The sequence below is a fragment of the Aspergillus sydowii genome (assembly GCF_001890705.1).
Source record: "Aspergillus sydowii CBS 593.65 unplaced genomic scaffold ASPSYscaffold_1, whole genome shotgun sequence".
Classification (NCBI taxonomy): Eukaryota; Fungi; Ascomycota; class Eurotiomycetes; order Eurotiales; family Aspergillaceae; genus Aspergillus; species Aspergillus sydowii.
The window spans coordinates 2594005-2606846 of NW_024467859.1; the positions used below are offsets into that span (position 1 = coordinate 2594005).

At 52.8% G+C, this 12842-nt stretch overlaps 6 protein-coding genes across 6 annotated transcripts; 4 read left to right on the forward strand and 2 right to left on the reverse strand.

The window, feature by feature from the left end:
* Positions 1–506: 506 nt before the first annotated feature.
* On the forward strand, positions 507–1245 carry ASPSYDRAFT_53779 (putative GAJ protein; the record flags this gene model as incomplete). Its single annotated transcript, XM_040848744.1, has 2 exons — positions 507–509; positions 580–1245. 2 exons carry the CDS (start codon positions 507–509, stop codon positions 1243–1245), a joined length of 669 nt encoding a protein of 222 aa, XP_040708055.1.
* An 82-nt stretch (positions 1246–1327) lies between these two features.
* ASPSYDRAFT_296301 (uncharacterized protein) lies at positions 1328–2183 on the forward strand. The gene has a single exon (XM_040844667.1). It carries the CDS (start codon positions 1410–1412, stop codon positions 1923–1925), a length of 516 nt encoding a protein of 171 aa, XP_040708056.1. The 5' UTR covers positions 1328–1409; the 3' UTR covers positions 1926–2183.
* Positions 2184–2467: 284 nt separating this feature from the next.
* On the forward strand, positions 2468–4845 carry rim8 (pH response protein PalF; the record flags this gene model as incomplete). The annotated part of the gene is made up of 2 exons (XM_040841186.1): positions 2468–2932; positions 2995–4845. 2 exons carry the CDS (start codon positions 2468–2470, stop codon positions 4843–4845), a joined length of 2316 nt encoding a protein of 771 aa, XP_040708057.1.
* A 356-nt stretch (positions 4846–5201) lies between these two features.
* ASPSYDRAFT_53781 (putative secretory component protein shr3) lies at positions 5202–5941 on the forward strand (the record flags this gene model as incomplete). The annotated part of the gene is made up of 2 exons (XM_040848745.1): positions 5202–5247; positions 5391–5941. 2 exons carry the CDS (start codon positions 5202–5204, stop codon positions 5939–5941), a joined length of 597 nt encoding a protein of 198 aa, XP_040708058.1.
* A 307-nt stretch (positions 5942–6248) lies between these two features.
* ASPSYDRAFT_26263 (uncharacterized protein) lies at positions 6249–7390 on the reverse strand (the record flags this gene model as incomplete). Its single annotated transcript, XM_040844259.1, has 2 exons — positions 6249–6592; positions 6646–7390. 2 exons carry the CDS (start codon positions 7388–7390, stop codon positions 6249–6251), a joined length of 1089 nt encoding a protein of 362 aa, XP_040708059.1.
* A 4491-nt stretch (positions 7391–11881) lies between these two features.
* ASPSYDRAFT_139023 (uncharacterized protein) lies at positions 11882–12613 on the reverse strand (the record flags this gene model as incomplete). The annotated part of the gene is made up of 1 exon (XM_040840900.1): positions 11882–12613. One exon carries the CDS (start codon positions 12611–12613, stop codon positions 11882–11884), a length of 732 nt encoding a protein of 243 aa, XP_040708060.1.
* Positions 12614–12842: the final 229 nt, after the last annotated feature.

Genomic DNA, 12842 nt, shown 5'->3' on the forward strand with positions numbered 1-12842 from the left:
GATATATCTACTTCTGGTCGATGGAAAGGCTTGGGCTAGCTGGTGACTGATTAACAGGTAAAGCCTGTCATAACATCTTAAGGAGCAGTGACCTTAGAAGTTAGCATAATTCATTGCTAGAAATCAGGGTTATTTAAGTTTGCTGATACAGAAATAATGTAATTGGCGGTCATCAGTGTTGAAATCCCAAGTTGTAGTCATAAGACTTTTGTGTCTCCCATCAAGCACAAAAGCATGACAGCAGCAGCAGTTGTGCTCATGATTCTGGCTGCTCCCCATTGCCAAGTCTTCTTGTCAACACCACCACGCAGCGTCTTCTCTCGACGCTTCCCTCCATCAGTTGAAAGTCATCTACGATAACTAATCTAGTCGATTTCCTTATACCTTCCATTCAGAATACTACGACCTGAATTCAGGCAATCATTTTCGTACTTTCCCCTCACACCAGCTACTCAGAGACCCTCGACAATACTCACTTTCATCAGTAATCGCGATAATTCATCACGATGGTACGTCTCGTTTTGAAAAACATCTAAAAACCGCATACGAAGCTCTAATATAATCATGAACTATATATAGCCTCCCAAACTTTCCAAGACCGCCAAGCAAGGCTTGATTCTCTCCCACCTCCGCTCCACACGCACCTGCCACACGCTCAAAGACCTCGAAAAGATGCTCCCCTCCGTAGCCTCGATCAAAGGGGTGCAAGTGAAGGATTTCATTCAGGAGCTCACCGACGAGGGCAAGATCCGCGTGGAGAAGATCGGCAGCGGCAATTGGTACTGGTGTTTTGGTGGGGATGAGAAAAGGGAACGGGAGAGGCAGTTGACTCAGCTCCGGAAGGATGTGGAGCGGGTCCAAGCCAACTGCAAGCGAGCCGAAGTGGATTTGGCCGTGCGCAGGAAGCAAAGGGACAAAGAGGTTGCGGCGCTTGGGAAGCGTGGGGAGGCAGAATGGGAGGAGCTGTTGGAGAGGAAAAAGGGTCTGGAGTTGGAGAGGAATCGCCTGCTCGCTGAGACGAAGGCGGCTGAGGCTGTTGGGGAAGGGAAGGGGATTGGGCAGATGAGGGAGGAGATAGACGAGTATCGCCAGCGGGCGCAAATGTGGACGGACAATATCTACGTGTTGGAGGCATACGTGAGGAAAATAACTGGTGGAGATCGCGAGATAATGCAGGCAGTGCAAAGGGAGTGCTACGGGGACGAATATGTGGAGGGGGAGGGATTGCGCGAATTGTTAATATAAGTCGCTGCCTACACGAGTCAAGATGCGAGTCTAGTATTGCAGACTAGCGAGGACTGGACTGGTCGAGTTGTCGTTTCAGAGGCTATCGCGTGTCATTACCCAAATGCTGGGATAATCCCCGGTACTCTCGCCAGGTGATAAGAGGCAAAACAAATCAAAGGCAGATGCTGAAGAGCGTACCAAATTTCCAAGCCGCTGATCGCTGTCATGAATCTCGACAGTTGAAGAGAGTCAAGTGGAGGCGCCGAGCCCCGAACTACGCTGGACCCAAGAGAAGCTTGACTGCCACCACGCGAATTCCGTTGGCTTTTCCCCTTCTCCGCCTGCTTATCGCGAACTCTTCTCCCTCTCTCTCGCTCGCTCTCCCTCTCTCCTTCCCCGGCGACCTCTCTTCTTCCTCGCGTCTTTTCTCCTTTGTATTTTACTCCTTTACTCTGCTGCCTCCCTTCCTCACAGCCCTTCGACCTCGACCCTCCCTCCCTCTCGAATCGGCTGTCCTTGACACGCTGCTCCGTCCCTTTCCGAACACTGCTCTCGGTTTAGCCCCCCTCCTCGACACACCTCGCCGCGGCTTCTCTCCCCCGACGCCGTTTTACAAGAGAAATATCTCCTTCTACTTCCAAAGGGGACGCGTGCTTGATACCATCAATCTTTCTCGGTCGGAACCTCGCGTGAAATGATGCCGACCTGTCGTCTCGACTCCTGATTCCCTGATACCTTCCCGCCTTCATCTTCTCTCGTCCCGTGCATCCCTCCTCCCCCTCTTTCGCTGGCCAGTGTGTGTGAAACAATTGTCTGTCGATTACCCATCCGTTATTTGGGCGAGTCTGGCCTGGGCCGCGCAGTGGACGGTCTCGAAGCGCAATCTCGCGCCGCAGTGCTTTGGTTGTGGTTGGACTACAGGTTTGCGCCCGACGGCCAGATTAGGTCCGAGTGTCGGTGGATTGTTGGAACGGAGAATTTCGACCTGCATTACCCTCGATCGTTCCTCCCTTCTGCGCTCTTGTTTCTTGACACCAGAGCCCCCTTGCTTTGCAGTGCTCTTGTTCAAGTGCCCACATTGGCCTTCCGTCATCTGGCTTGATACATCCGTGCGCTGTTCGCATACACGCCGACCTATACTACCCCCTCGGAGCTTTCCGTTTCTCTCACCTTATAACTTTTTCTGTGATATTGTGAGGCTCTTCGCCCTTTGATGGACAGGGCGAGGTGTTCATATGTCATGTCCGTCAATCCCGTCCCCACCCAATCTTCTTCGCCGCTTGGTCGGGGTCGCTCCTCTTTTCTATCAAAATTTCGCTCGCAGCTCGGCCAACGGAATCGCGGCGTAACCGATTACTATATCGAACCAGACGACCCTTGGCGTTCATATTTCCCGGGTGACGTTATCAAGGGAACTGTCGTTCTCACAGTCGTTCGTCCTGTTCGCATCACCCATTTGGTTGTCTCTTTGCTTGGAATCGTCAAGGTCTTCAAGAACAATGTCCCGGCCGGTGAGACACCTCCGGATATTGGGCCTCTGGGTCCTGGGCGCGGGCGCCGAGGCGCCGAGTACTTGGGCAATGGCGTCGCAACGTTGTTTGAAGACGAGGTGGTCCTCTGCGGGGAAGGTCGTCTTAAAGAAGGAATCTACAAGTTCCGGTTTGAGATGTCTTTCCCGCCATATGCACTACCCAGCAGCATCAGCGTTTGTCTTCCTTCATCAGATCTCAGCTCTGACCATTTACACTAACATCATATACCATGCAGTTTGAGAGAGGCACCATCTCCTATATGCTTACGTCCACCTTAACGAAACCTACGACTATAAATCCCACCATCACATGCCGAAGGCGCGTTAATCTACTAGAAAGTATTGATATCGCGGGCTTTCCGCCACCCAAGGCTCGAGTAGTCACCCTTGAGCCTGTTTCAAAGCGTTCCAAATCGAAAGCAAAAACCAAACCGGCTGGTTCCGACGCACCTGAATCAGGATCATTGGAGCCGTCGCCAACAAGCGGGACTGTTGCCCCAGAGAATCGGCCTCCTCTCAGCCCGGCCCCCAGCAATGTTAGCTCATCTAGTCGGCTCAGCAACAGCAGCCAGAGTTTTCAAATCGTGACGGATCCCGGGTCAACCGCGAGTAGCGGTGTTCGAAATAGTGAAGCCCGGAGCGTCACCCCCTCTGTGTCTGACAAGAAGATAATCACCGCTAAGGCTGAAGTTCTGCGCGCTGGCGTGCTGCCTGGCGATACACTGCCGATAAAAATCACCATTAATCACTCTAAACAGGTGCGCAGTGCGCATGGCATTATAATAACCCTCTATCGACAAGGCCGTATCGATCTCCACCCCGCCATCCCAGTGGGATCCACGGCCGAGGGTAAAAAGCCGGTTTACGAGGATTATTATCCCCGTTCCCGGACAGGCCTGGGCGGACTCACTATTGGTACTTCTCGTGCCAGCAGCGTGTTCCGAAAAGATTTGACACAAACATTTGCGCCATTGATTGTCGATCCCTCGAACTTGACAGCTGACATCAAGACCTCAATCCGCATTCCGGAAGACGCGTTCCCGACCATTACTCGGACACCGGGCAGTATGATTAACTTTAGATATTATGTTGAGGTTGTCGTCGACCTTCGCGGCAAGCTGACATCGCCGGAACGCTTTCTACCGCGATTCAACCTTGTTTCTTCTGGCCGCAACTTTTCTTCAAATGGAAAAATAGTAGATCCAACTGACGCGAACGGAAATGCGATCACTGCCAATTGGGGTGGTAATATCTTGGATACCGACCAGATCCGCCGTGAGAAAGGAGTCGTTGCTGTGGCATTTGAAGTGGTAATTGGAACACGAGACACGCAAAGACGAAAAAGTGAAGCTCGTCGCACTTCATCTACTGGGGAGGGATCAGACACTCAACAACCTGCCGAAAACCCTGCTACTACTGCTACAGATGGGGAATTTTGGGCACCCGATTACCAAGCCCACATGCCCGGCACGGACTCGGAGCACCCTATACCCGAGCCTGTTGGACATGGGCAAGATCATATCCAATGGTCAGATTATCCGGATCAGTCACAAGTGGATAACAATCATCCAGTGTGCGGAGGAGGACTGCCTAGCCCACCATCGGATGAACCAATGGATGAGAAGGCGCGGCTGCGGCGGGCTGAACAGACCCTCCTGCCCAGCCAACCTCCGGGCGACCCAGAAGCCGGACCTTCGTCGGCTGCGGATACAGCAATGCCTACCGCTCCTGTAATCCCGGAGGAGGATAACCTTGATGATTACCACCATGTCCCGTCGCCGCGCGTGGATGGTATGAACGGAGTGTCCCCGGCGTTGATGTCCGCCGAGTCTGTACAGACAGTGGTCCCAGGAAGCAACTTTACGCCTGTACTTGGACCCTCGCAACCACCAGGAGAAGATAAACAGGAAATGGAGCGGCAGCGACTGCTGATGGAAGCAAGTGCGCCGGATGATCCGGATGCTCCTCATACCGAGCGCGCGGACGACGGTCCAAGTGCGCCTGTATTCCACGACGATGAGGACGATCAGCACCTCGTTGGAGGAACTGCAAATGGGGACGAACTACTGCCACGATATCAAAGATAACACGGTTGATTTGTTTACCTCATGTCGAATTGATTTATGCATTGCGATTGGGATTCAGCGGAGATACCACATTTGTTATATTTAGTAAATTATCATGACTACATCTTGAGCCAGCTGTAAAAGAACCAGCGAATGTAATATTCACACCTTTTTGTCCTTGAAGACCTCCCTAAACCTCGGGTAGTCCGTCGTATTAATCTCGCCGAGAAAAGGCACGGACGGGGCTTGGCATCAGCCCTGAAGGCGACAACTTTCCACTTCGCATTCCCCTCCGCATCTGCCCTCAACCTCCTCCCCTTGCGCTGCTGCCTCTCCCCTCTTTCCCCTCCAGAGAAGCCTCTCCACAACCCATCACCATGACTCTCCGCTACGGGTCCTTCGCGACCTTCCTAATCGTCTGCCGTACGTACCTTGTATTCCCCAGACCAGTCACACGAGAGACATGACCCCCCATTCCAGGCAACCAACCCGAAAGCCTCAATTACCAAACCACTCCCAGAACCCAGCCCAGTCCAGCCCGCTAACAGTGTTCTATCCAAAAACAGCAACAAGCTTCTTCCTCGGCATTATCTTCTCCCTCTTCCCCTACGACTACCCGATCCTCTGGTCCACGTCGCCAACCGTCTCAACCGCCTACGACTCCCTCGAAACTCACCTCCGCCTGCTCCATGCCTCCCCACCACTCATCCCCCGGATCCTGCACATCGTCATCTTCCTCGGCCTCGCAGGGCTCATAATGAAACTATGGCGCCCCTCCGAATCGAACATGCTCTTCGACGGCGCGTCGCTGGTCCTCTACGCTTGCGGAATCACGGTTTACATTGCGAATATCGTCAAGGGGCTGAGACTGGCGAGTGGTGGGCTTTACGGGGCGGAACTTGCGGCGAACCCGGAGGAGGCGGCGCAGATTCTGGGCCGCGAGGATAGCCTCAAGGTGCTTAGTGCGAGTAATACGATTTTGGCGCTGGTTTTGGTCGGGGTTTTGGTGTTGCAGGCGGGGCAGTGGTATGCGGAGAGGAAGGATGCGCAGGAGGATGAGTCGTTTGCGGCCAAGGGGGAGGGGAAGGGGAAGGGCAATAAGAAGAAGGCTAACTAAGAGTGGGCCACCTATTGTAACATAGTTGTCGCGTTGTACAGAGGACGTTGGTGCTATTGTTATGAGACTGTTGATAGGGTAGGGTAGGGTAGGGGAAAACAAAAGAGGAAAAGATGGTATCTACTATATTGTTCTATGTACATGAGACTTTCGACTCGATGAGTTTTATTGGTGAACATGGTGTTGTTTCATGTCAAATGCTGTCGGGGGAATCACGCGGTGCCTTATGGCACGGTTATATAACGAGATGAAGCCAAGAAGAATCATGCTGAGAGGGACATAAGAAAGAAACGTAACAGGTTCGTGGTCACATATGCAGGGTGTCAGGGCTAAATGAGAATGGACTTCGTGGTAGGTCTGGAGACCTTGGGCTTAATGCCTTGGCGAACAGATCCTCGCCGGAATCTGAGCCTGAGCTGGTGCTGGGTGCAACCGCACCCATCGACGCGAACCCGCTGGTGAAGCCCGCGCTTTGCTGGGCTTGGAGAGACTCCGGGGGGTAGTGAGCTACCGTCTTTACGGACTCAGGGGCCGGGTTTAAGGTGGGATTCGAGGGGGGTGTAGGCCTTGGGATAGACGGTTGCATGCTGTGGAATGAATTAAACGAAGACACGGCGACGTCAGGGGATTGTGGGGAAAGCAGACGCGATCCTGTATATGTCAGCGTAAGGTTAAAGGCGTATGGTAGGCAAGAGGCGAAGTACCTTCCGTCGCAGAAAGTTCCCGTTGGCTTGTCTGTAGTTTGAGCCCCCGTAACTTCTCTCCAAGCTTCCCTCCAGTGCTCGGCGATACAGGCGTCGCTGGTCCCATTGGATAGTTCGGATCTTGGTTCTGCACGGAATTCTTGTGGGCATCCGGCCCCAGCCCAAAATTGTCCTCTATCCATTCCTTTTCTTGAACGGCCATATGCAAGGCAATTCCCTCGACATTGTTCAAGGACTCCTCGCGGATCTCTTTCTCAAGTACCTGCATCCGTTTCTTGGCCCAGATGGTGTGCAAAACACCCTTCTTGCCAGCCGACCGGCCATCGGCTCCAAGCTCGGGTGGGAATATTGCGGGGAGTGGGTTCAGTTGTATTGGGTTTGGTTTTTCGGCGCCGGATGGGGTGTTCGGCGGGTTGTATGAAAGATTTATCGCAGGTGGGATTGTGACATGTGGGGGTAGGAGAAAGTACAGTCGTCGAGTGTTGTTGCCAGCCTTTTCGTCGGCCGGAAGAATGGCCTTCTTGCTCTCCCATTCCACGTTCCAGGAGCCACCAGGTGAGAACGACGAGCGGCTCCAGTCGTCGTCCTCCCACTCGACCATCAGGATCTTGGTGCCATCGTTCCCCTTGCCGGCCTCGAATTCGAAGCGGGCGAGAGCTGTGATGGACAGACTGCCGCTGCCACCGCGCGGAGTCTCGAGTGAGGTGAACTCACTATCTGGGGTAAAGGGAGTCGGTAGAGACATGGCGGAAGTTGGCGGGGGGGCAGGACGGACTCAAAGGGGGAGGGGGAAAAGAAAAGAAAGGAGGCTTTTCTAGAATAGGAAGGAATCCAGAACGAGGCGGGATGGCGGGAACAGTGCACTCAGATAAACGCGCGCTGCAGCATCTGAAGGTTGACGAGACGTTGGCAGTGTTGGGAGACGGAAGAGGCTGGATGGCTGCAGTCAGGAGGGAATCACGGGACGGGACAGAGGGCGGAGAGCAACAGCAACAACATCCCCGGCCATGGTGCCTCTGGTGGTGGATGAGCATGCCTGTTGTTATTTATGGATCTCGGACTATCACTGAGGGGTCCTTGGCTGCTAATTTTAGAATCTTGGCGGTCCTTTGGCTCTCGTTTCTCTCTGCTTCAGCACATACAAATGCCCGCCGTCTCGCCCTCCGCCGACTCGTTGCGCGCCGTCGTTGCGAATCATTGCCACCGCAGTCGATCACCTGAGACGAGACTCTTTGCCCGGAAATAACGGCTCGAGGCCAAGTCCGATGGACGCTGAAAGAATCAGCCTGCGCGCCAGGAACGGACCGTGGCGGTGAACGGCCGACAAAGACAAGTATGCCTCGGTGCCATCCAGTTTCGGATCAACCTTGTCAGCCTGGAGAAAGAAAGCACGCAAATGACACTGATTCGATCCGTCGAGACTCGATGTTTCTGGCCGCCCACGATCATGAGGCTCTGTGTCATTGTTGACCTGTGACCGCTCTTCCCGGTCCCGAGTCTCGACCGGCACAGCAAGACCAGTCTCCAGAATCGATCATTCGAGACTCTGAGACAGAAATAGTGCTGACTTGAGTTGCCGGATTGGAGAGTCGCCGTGTCTGTCCCACTCAGTTGCCACCAGTGGATCGTCGCAACAAAAGCGTTGTTGCCTGTCCTCTCACCAGTCACCAACCCCTCTTCGAGAGTCAGCCTCACATGTGCTTATCCATTCCAATGCGATGTCCTGACAAATAAGTCTCGAATACGACATCACTACAACATTTACAGGTGGATTCATTCAGATTGATTACGTTTGACGTCGCTTGGGCCGGTCTGAACCGTCGCTCTCAAAGAACTAACCTCTGATGTCCAATCAGGATAGAGAACGTGCAATTCGGCAAATAATGTCAGACATATAACGAGGAGCTGACGTATATGCCTCAGGCCCAAATATCACTCGCCCATAATTCACGAAAATCTGGAAGGCTGACGAACCATCAGACGTCTCACAGGCGCTCTAACCACCTATTGGCTGGAGAGTATTTTTGAGCTGTCAGCCGCCGACCAGTAATCATCTATTCTGGCCTTTGACGTGACACGGAATCAGATTTCTCTTGAAATTATGCTCTGGTTGGCTGTGTGACGTATGGGAACTCAAGCGAAGCGCCCACCAACAATGGCACTTCAAGCACTTCGTTCGGCAGTGCCGAGGGCTCGTTCGTCATGGAGATCATCGAGTGCCTCGATACTTGGCCTACAAGCCCACCTTGTCTTAGAGAGACGAGAACACCACGTCATGAGTGGTTGTCGATACCCCTCCTTGGAGCTGTATCCATGCCGACTGTCTCAAGGACAGTAATACCCAAACCATACAGCCATACCCAGCCGATCTTTACTTTGAGGTCACACCCAAGACACCGGCCTGCTGACCGTGCGTGAAGAATGCCCCTCACTATTGCAAGCACAAGGGCAAGCGTACGAGACGAGAATGCTATCCATTCCAGAAAGGGGAGGTAGTGCGGGGAGGAGACTAGCCCATTGTTGGCTATTGTTCACTTCTTCACGAAGGAATGCAGGCTGCAGCAGAGTCTAGAGTTACCTTTCAGAGTAAATAACCTGTATTACGGGCAGACTCTGCATGAAGTTGACAATTGTGGGTGGTTGGCGGTCACTTTTCGTGGTGCAGATTCATCACAAGGCGCCCACCGTGGATGGATCGCCGAGTGGTGAGGAGGGGGAAGAGCGCTCTGGGTGGTGGACGGTGTTGGAGACCTTGCAGGGCCTTGCCAGGATGTGCGATCACGGCGTCAATTATGGGTAGGCCAGGTGTGATGAGGTGCATTTGCATGAAACCTTCCTGAATCCTGCACACTGGAGGGCTCAGTTCGGCGGCTGTTTTTCGTCAAGATGCCGGTTTCTTCACAAGAAGACCATCTACCGGGGTGATAAGTGTCAACAGCCGCAATCAATACGTAGAACCAAAGCACTCCCCGTCAAGGATCGTGAAACAATTGGGAAAGCCTCAAGCTCAACGCCCCTTCCAGTTGGAAGTCCGTAGACAGGCTCCCGCCATGGAAGGTTGACGGCCTTGACCAGCTTAGCGCCGACCTTCCGAAAACCACATCCATCTCCACGCCTCCTCCATGGCAGCATCCAATGGAAGCAAGACAGGCAAAAAAGGAGGGGGCGTGTGTCCATCAAGCCATCAAGTCATCAACCATCCAGCGGCCGCTCGCTCCCAAAGCGGAATAGCGCCGGCGCTTAACTGCAGCTGCCACGATGTCCATTGTCCTGGACCCCTGCTGATTGGTCGATCTCTGCCTGCTGGATGCTGATGGAGGGGGGTTTTCTCTCGAAGATTTTTGGCAATTATTCAGTTCTTGCCAGGAGGAACTGGCAGACTGAGTGGCCCACGGTGAGTGGCATTACTGCTCAGTAATCACCACCACTTACTCGGGGAGCTTGTAGGCAAACCTGTCGAGGTAAGGCCGTGTATTACGTCCGTACGGTCCCTGAATACCGACCAAGATCTCCCACCCAGCAAAGTGGGTAGAGCAGTTTATTTTTGGAAGACGTTCTCCCAAGCTGAAACAACCCTACGCACCCCTATCACATCGCCATCTCCATCCCAAACCACCAAACCACTCTGAAGCAATCAGCGGCCATGTTTCGAAACCGTTTTAAAATAGGAGGGGTGACACTGCCTCGGTCGCTTCACGCTTGTCTATCTGAAGAAGAACAGGGGGCTTGTCTTCACAGAACATTCTATTAGTATCTGCTCCTGCTACTAGTACAGGAGTGCTAGTACTACTAGATAACTCGTATAATACACCAACGACCAATGCGCGTCTTGAATACCAATCAAGGGACCCAGAATCACCCCCAGTTCCCACTGCGCTGTGGCGCGAGTGCAGAAATATCAATTATCGGTTGATAGTGTCGCTCTGGGCAGCGGTGAATGAGGCATGATCAGCAAGAGGCCTGGGAGGAAGAGGGGGTGATGGAGTAGCAAAAGAGTCAAGAGAACGGATCAGGCACAGACATTGCCCGGTTCCACGGTTGTAACTTGTCAGTCAAGTTCCGGCACGCAGGAAACTTCACAGTGTGGAAGCTGATCTGGAAGTTTATTTCCTGGGGTACCGTTCTGGGATTACCGTATTATGGTAATCTATTCAGTCTTACTCGGTTGGCTGCCCTATGACCACATACGGAGTACTACTTGATGCACCCATGAGACTGAGGTTGTTCTCAGTGCCTACCATTTACTCTTCGTAGGAAATAGTGAGTCTGCACTGCTTATGTTCCAACAACTACATAAGGTACCGATTACCAGCTACCTAGAAACCCCGTTTTCCGAATGCACACGACCCCGAACAAAGAACGTCGAAACTCACCCATTTAACCACTTAAGGATATAGCTATCGATCCAGAGTGACACGCACCATCACCAGTCACCAGCCCACCCATAAACCCCATGTGGTAGAAACACTGACCCAATAACAGCCCCAACCGACTCCCCGGGAACAGGAATTCTTTGTTCTATCACGGCCAAGATGGGTCTGCCTAGTCACGACCAAAGCTAGGAAGATCAAATCAAAAATTCGATTCGATTACCGGGGAGCCGGATAGGAAAGAAAGAAATTGCGGCACTGCAATTGGAAGCCTATGATACGCTCGGCGTGGGACCTTCGATTGGGACGGTTCACGTACTTCAGGTTGGTCTGGCCCGGGGACTCCGATAGGGTTCCAGATTTCGGACTGTGGTGATAGAAACTTGTAGGAAGACTGGGGCTTTGACCCGATGGTCTCGTCTGACATGTGAGGTCTGACTCGGGCTGGCTACCTACCTGGGTATTCGAATATTTTCAAGAGCTGTGCGCTGGCCTATCATTGGATGAGTAGAGGATTTACGAGACCGCTTTACCAGAGCCAGTGTGACGGGCCCATGGAGGAAATAAAGTTGACTTTTGAGAGTGACGGGCCAGTTATCATGGAGGGCAGACCAACAGTTACGCTAGTTTAATCAAGTTTGGGAAGGACGTGTTGGGAGCGCGACAGCGCAAAGAATATTTCTAGATTACTATTGAACTCCTTGGAATATCCACAGAATAAAGCCAGAGAGATCGACTACTGTTCCTGCGCTGAAAAAAAGGGACATTCCTCCAAAACTCCACACACCAGACCAACGGCAGTACGCCTGAATAATGAGACCGAGAACCGAGACCAAACAGTAGGAGACGATAAATGAAACGAAAGTTTAGTCAGATTCATCACTTTCATGGTCCTCGTGGCCGTGTTTTCTTCGCTTTCCTTTTGGTGGCGCATCCAGTTCCGTTGTAGTGTAGGTAACTGTATGCGTGACGACATGTCGCACGCTCACCTTATGGTTGGAAGCTCGAGGATTCGCGGTCCGAGGAGCATCAAGGTAGCGCATTCTCCAGTCTGCGGGAGAATAAGAATAGGGTGAATATGGAGAGTATGGAGAATAGGCAGAGTAGGGAGAGCGAGCAATGGTTGCGCTCCTAGGACCAGCACTTCGGGGCCCAGCGCTCCTCAAAGGCTCTGCTGAACTCGGCGAATGCCTAAGCGCCGGTGGGATGCGCAACCGGCGCAAGTTACTGAATTCCCGCCGAGCATGGGTTGGTCCATGAGGAGTCGGTGGAGGAAGTGTAGCTGACCGCGCGGACTCATTGAAGTTGAAGGTCCCACTGACTGCGCTGGAGGGCTGTGACCGCGGAATGTTGGCATTGCGTTGATGTTGGCTGAATTTATACTTCGAGTAGTCCACATTATCGGCGCTCTCTGGGTTGGAAAAGATAGGAGACAGGGCCTTTAAGAACTCTGTGTAGGCAGCTGGAGGAGTGATGGGGGTCGAAGCGCTGTCTTCATTCCTTGCCGACTCAGTGCTCGAGTCGGTGCGCAGTTCGGATGGGAATACAATGTTGCTAGGCGTTTTGAGGGGAGGGAGAGCTGGCTTGATGGAAGGCATCTTGAAGGATATATATGTGTCGAAAAGGAGAAAAGGAGTTGTAACGAAGGTAGACAGCCGGTATGTACGTGAGGCCAACTTAATGGTGGAGAGAGATATGGTGTATACCGTTGGCGTGAAAGTATGCGAAAGAGAGTATAGAGGGACAGACGACGCGGCGAGAGCGAGGGCCCAGAAGAGGAAGCGCGAGAGGAGAGAGAAGAAGCCGGGAAGTGAGGAAGGATGGAGA

Excerpts from the sequence above, each read along its gene's own strand:
- ASPSYDRAFT_296301 (XM_040844667.1), top strand. The coding sequence starts at position 1,410 with ATGCTGAAGAGCGTACCAAATTTCCAAGCCGCTGATCGCTGTCATGAA.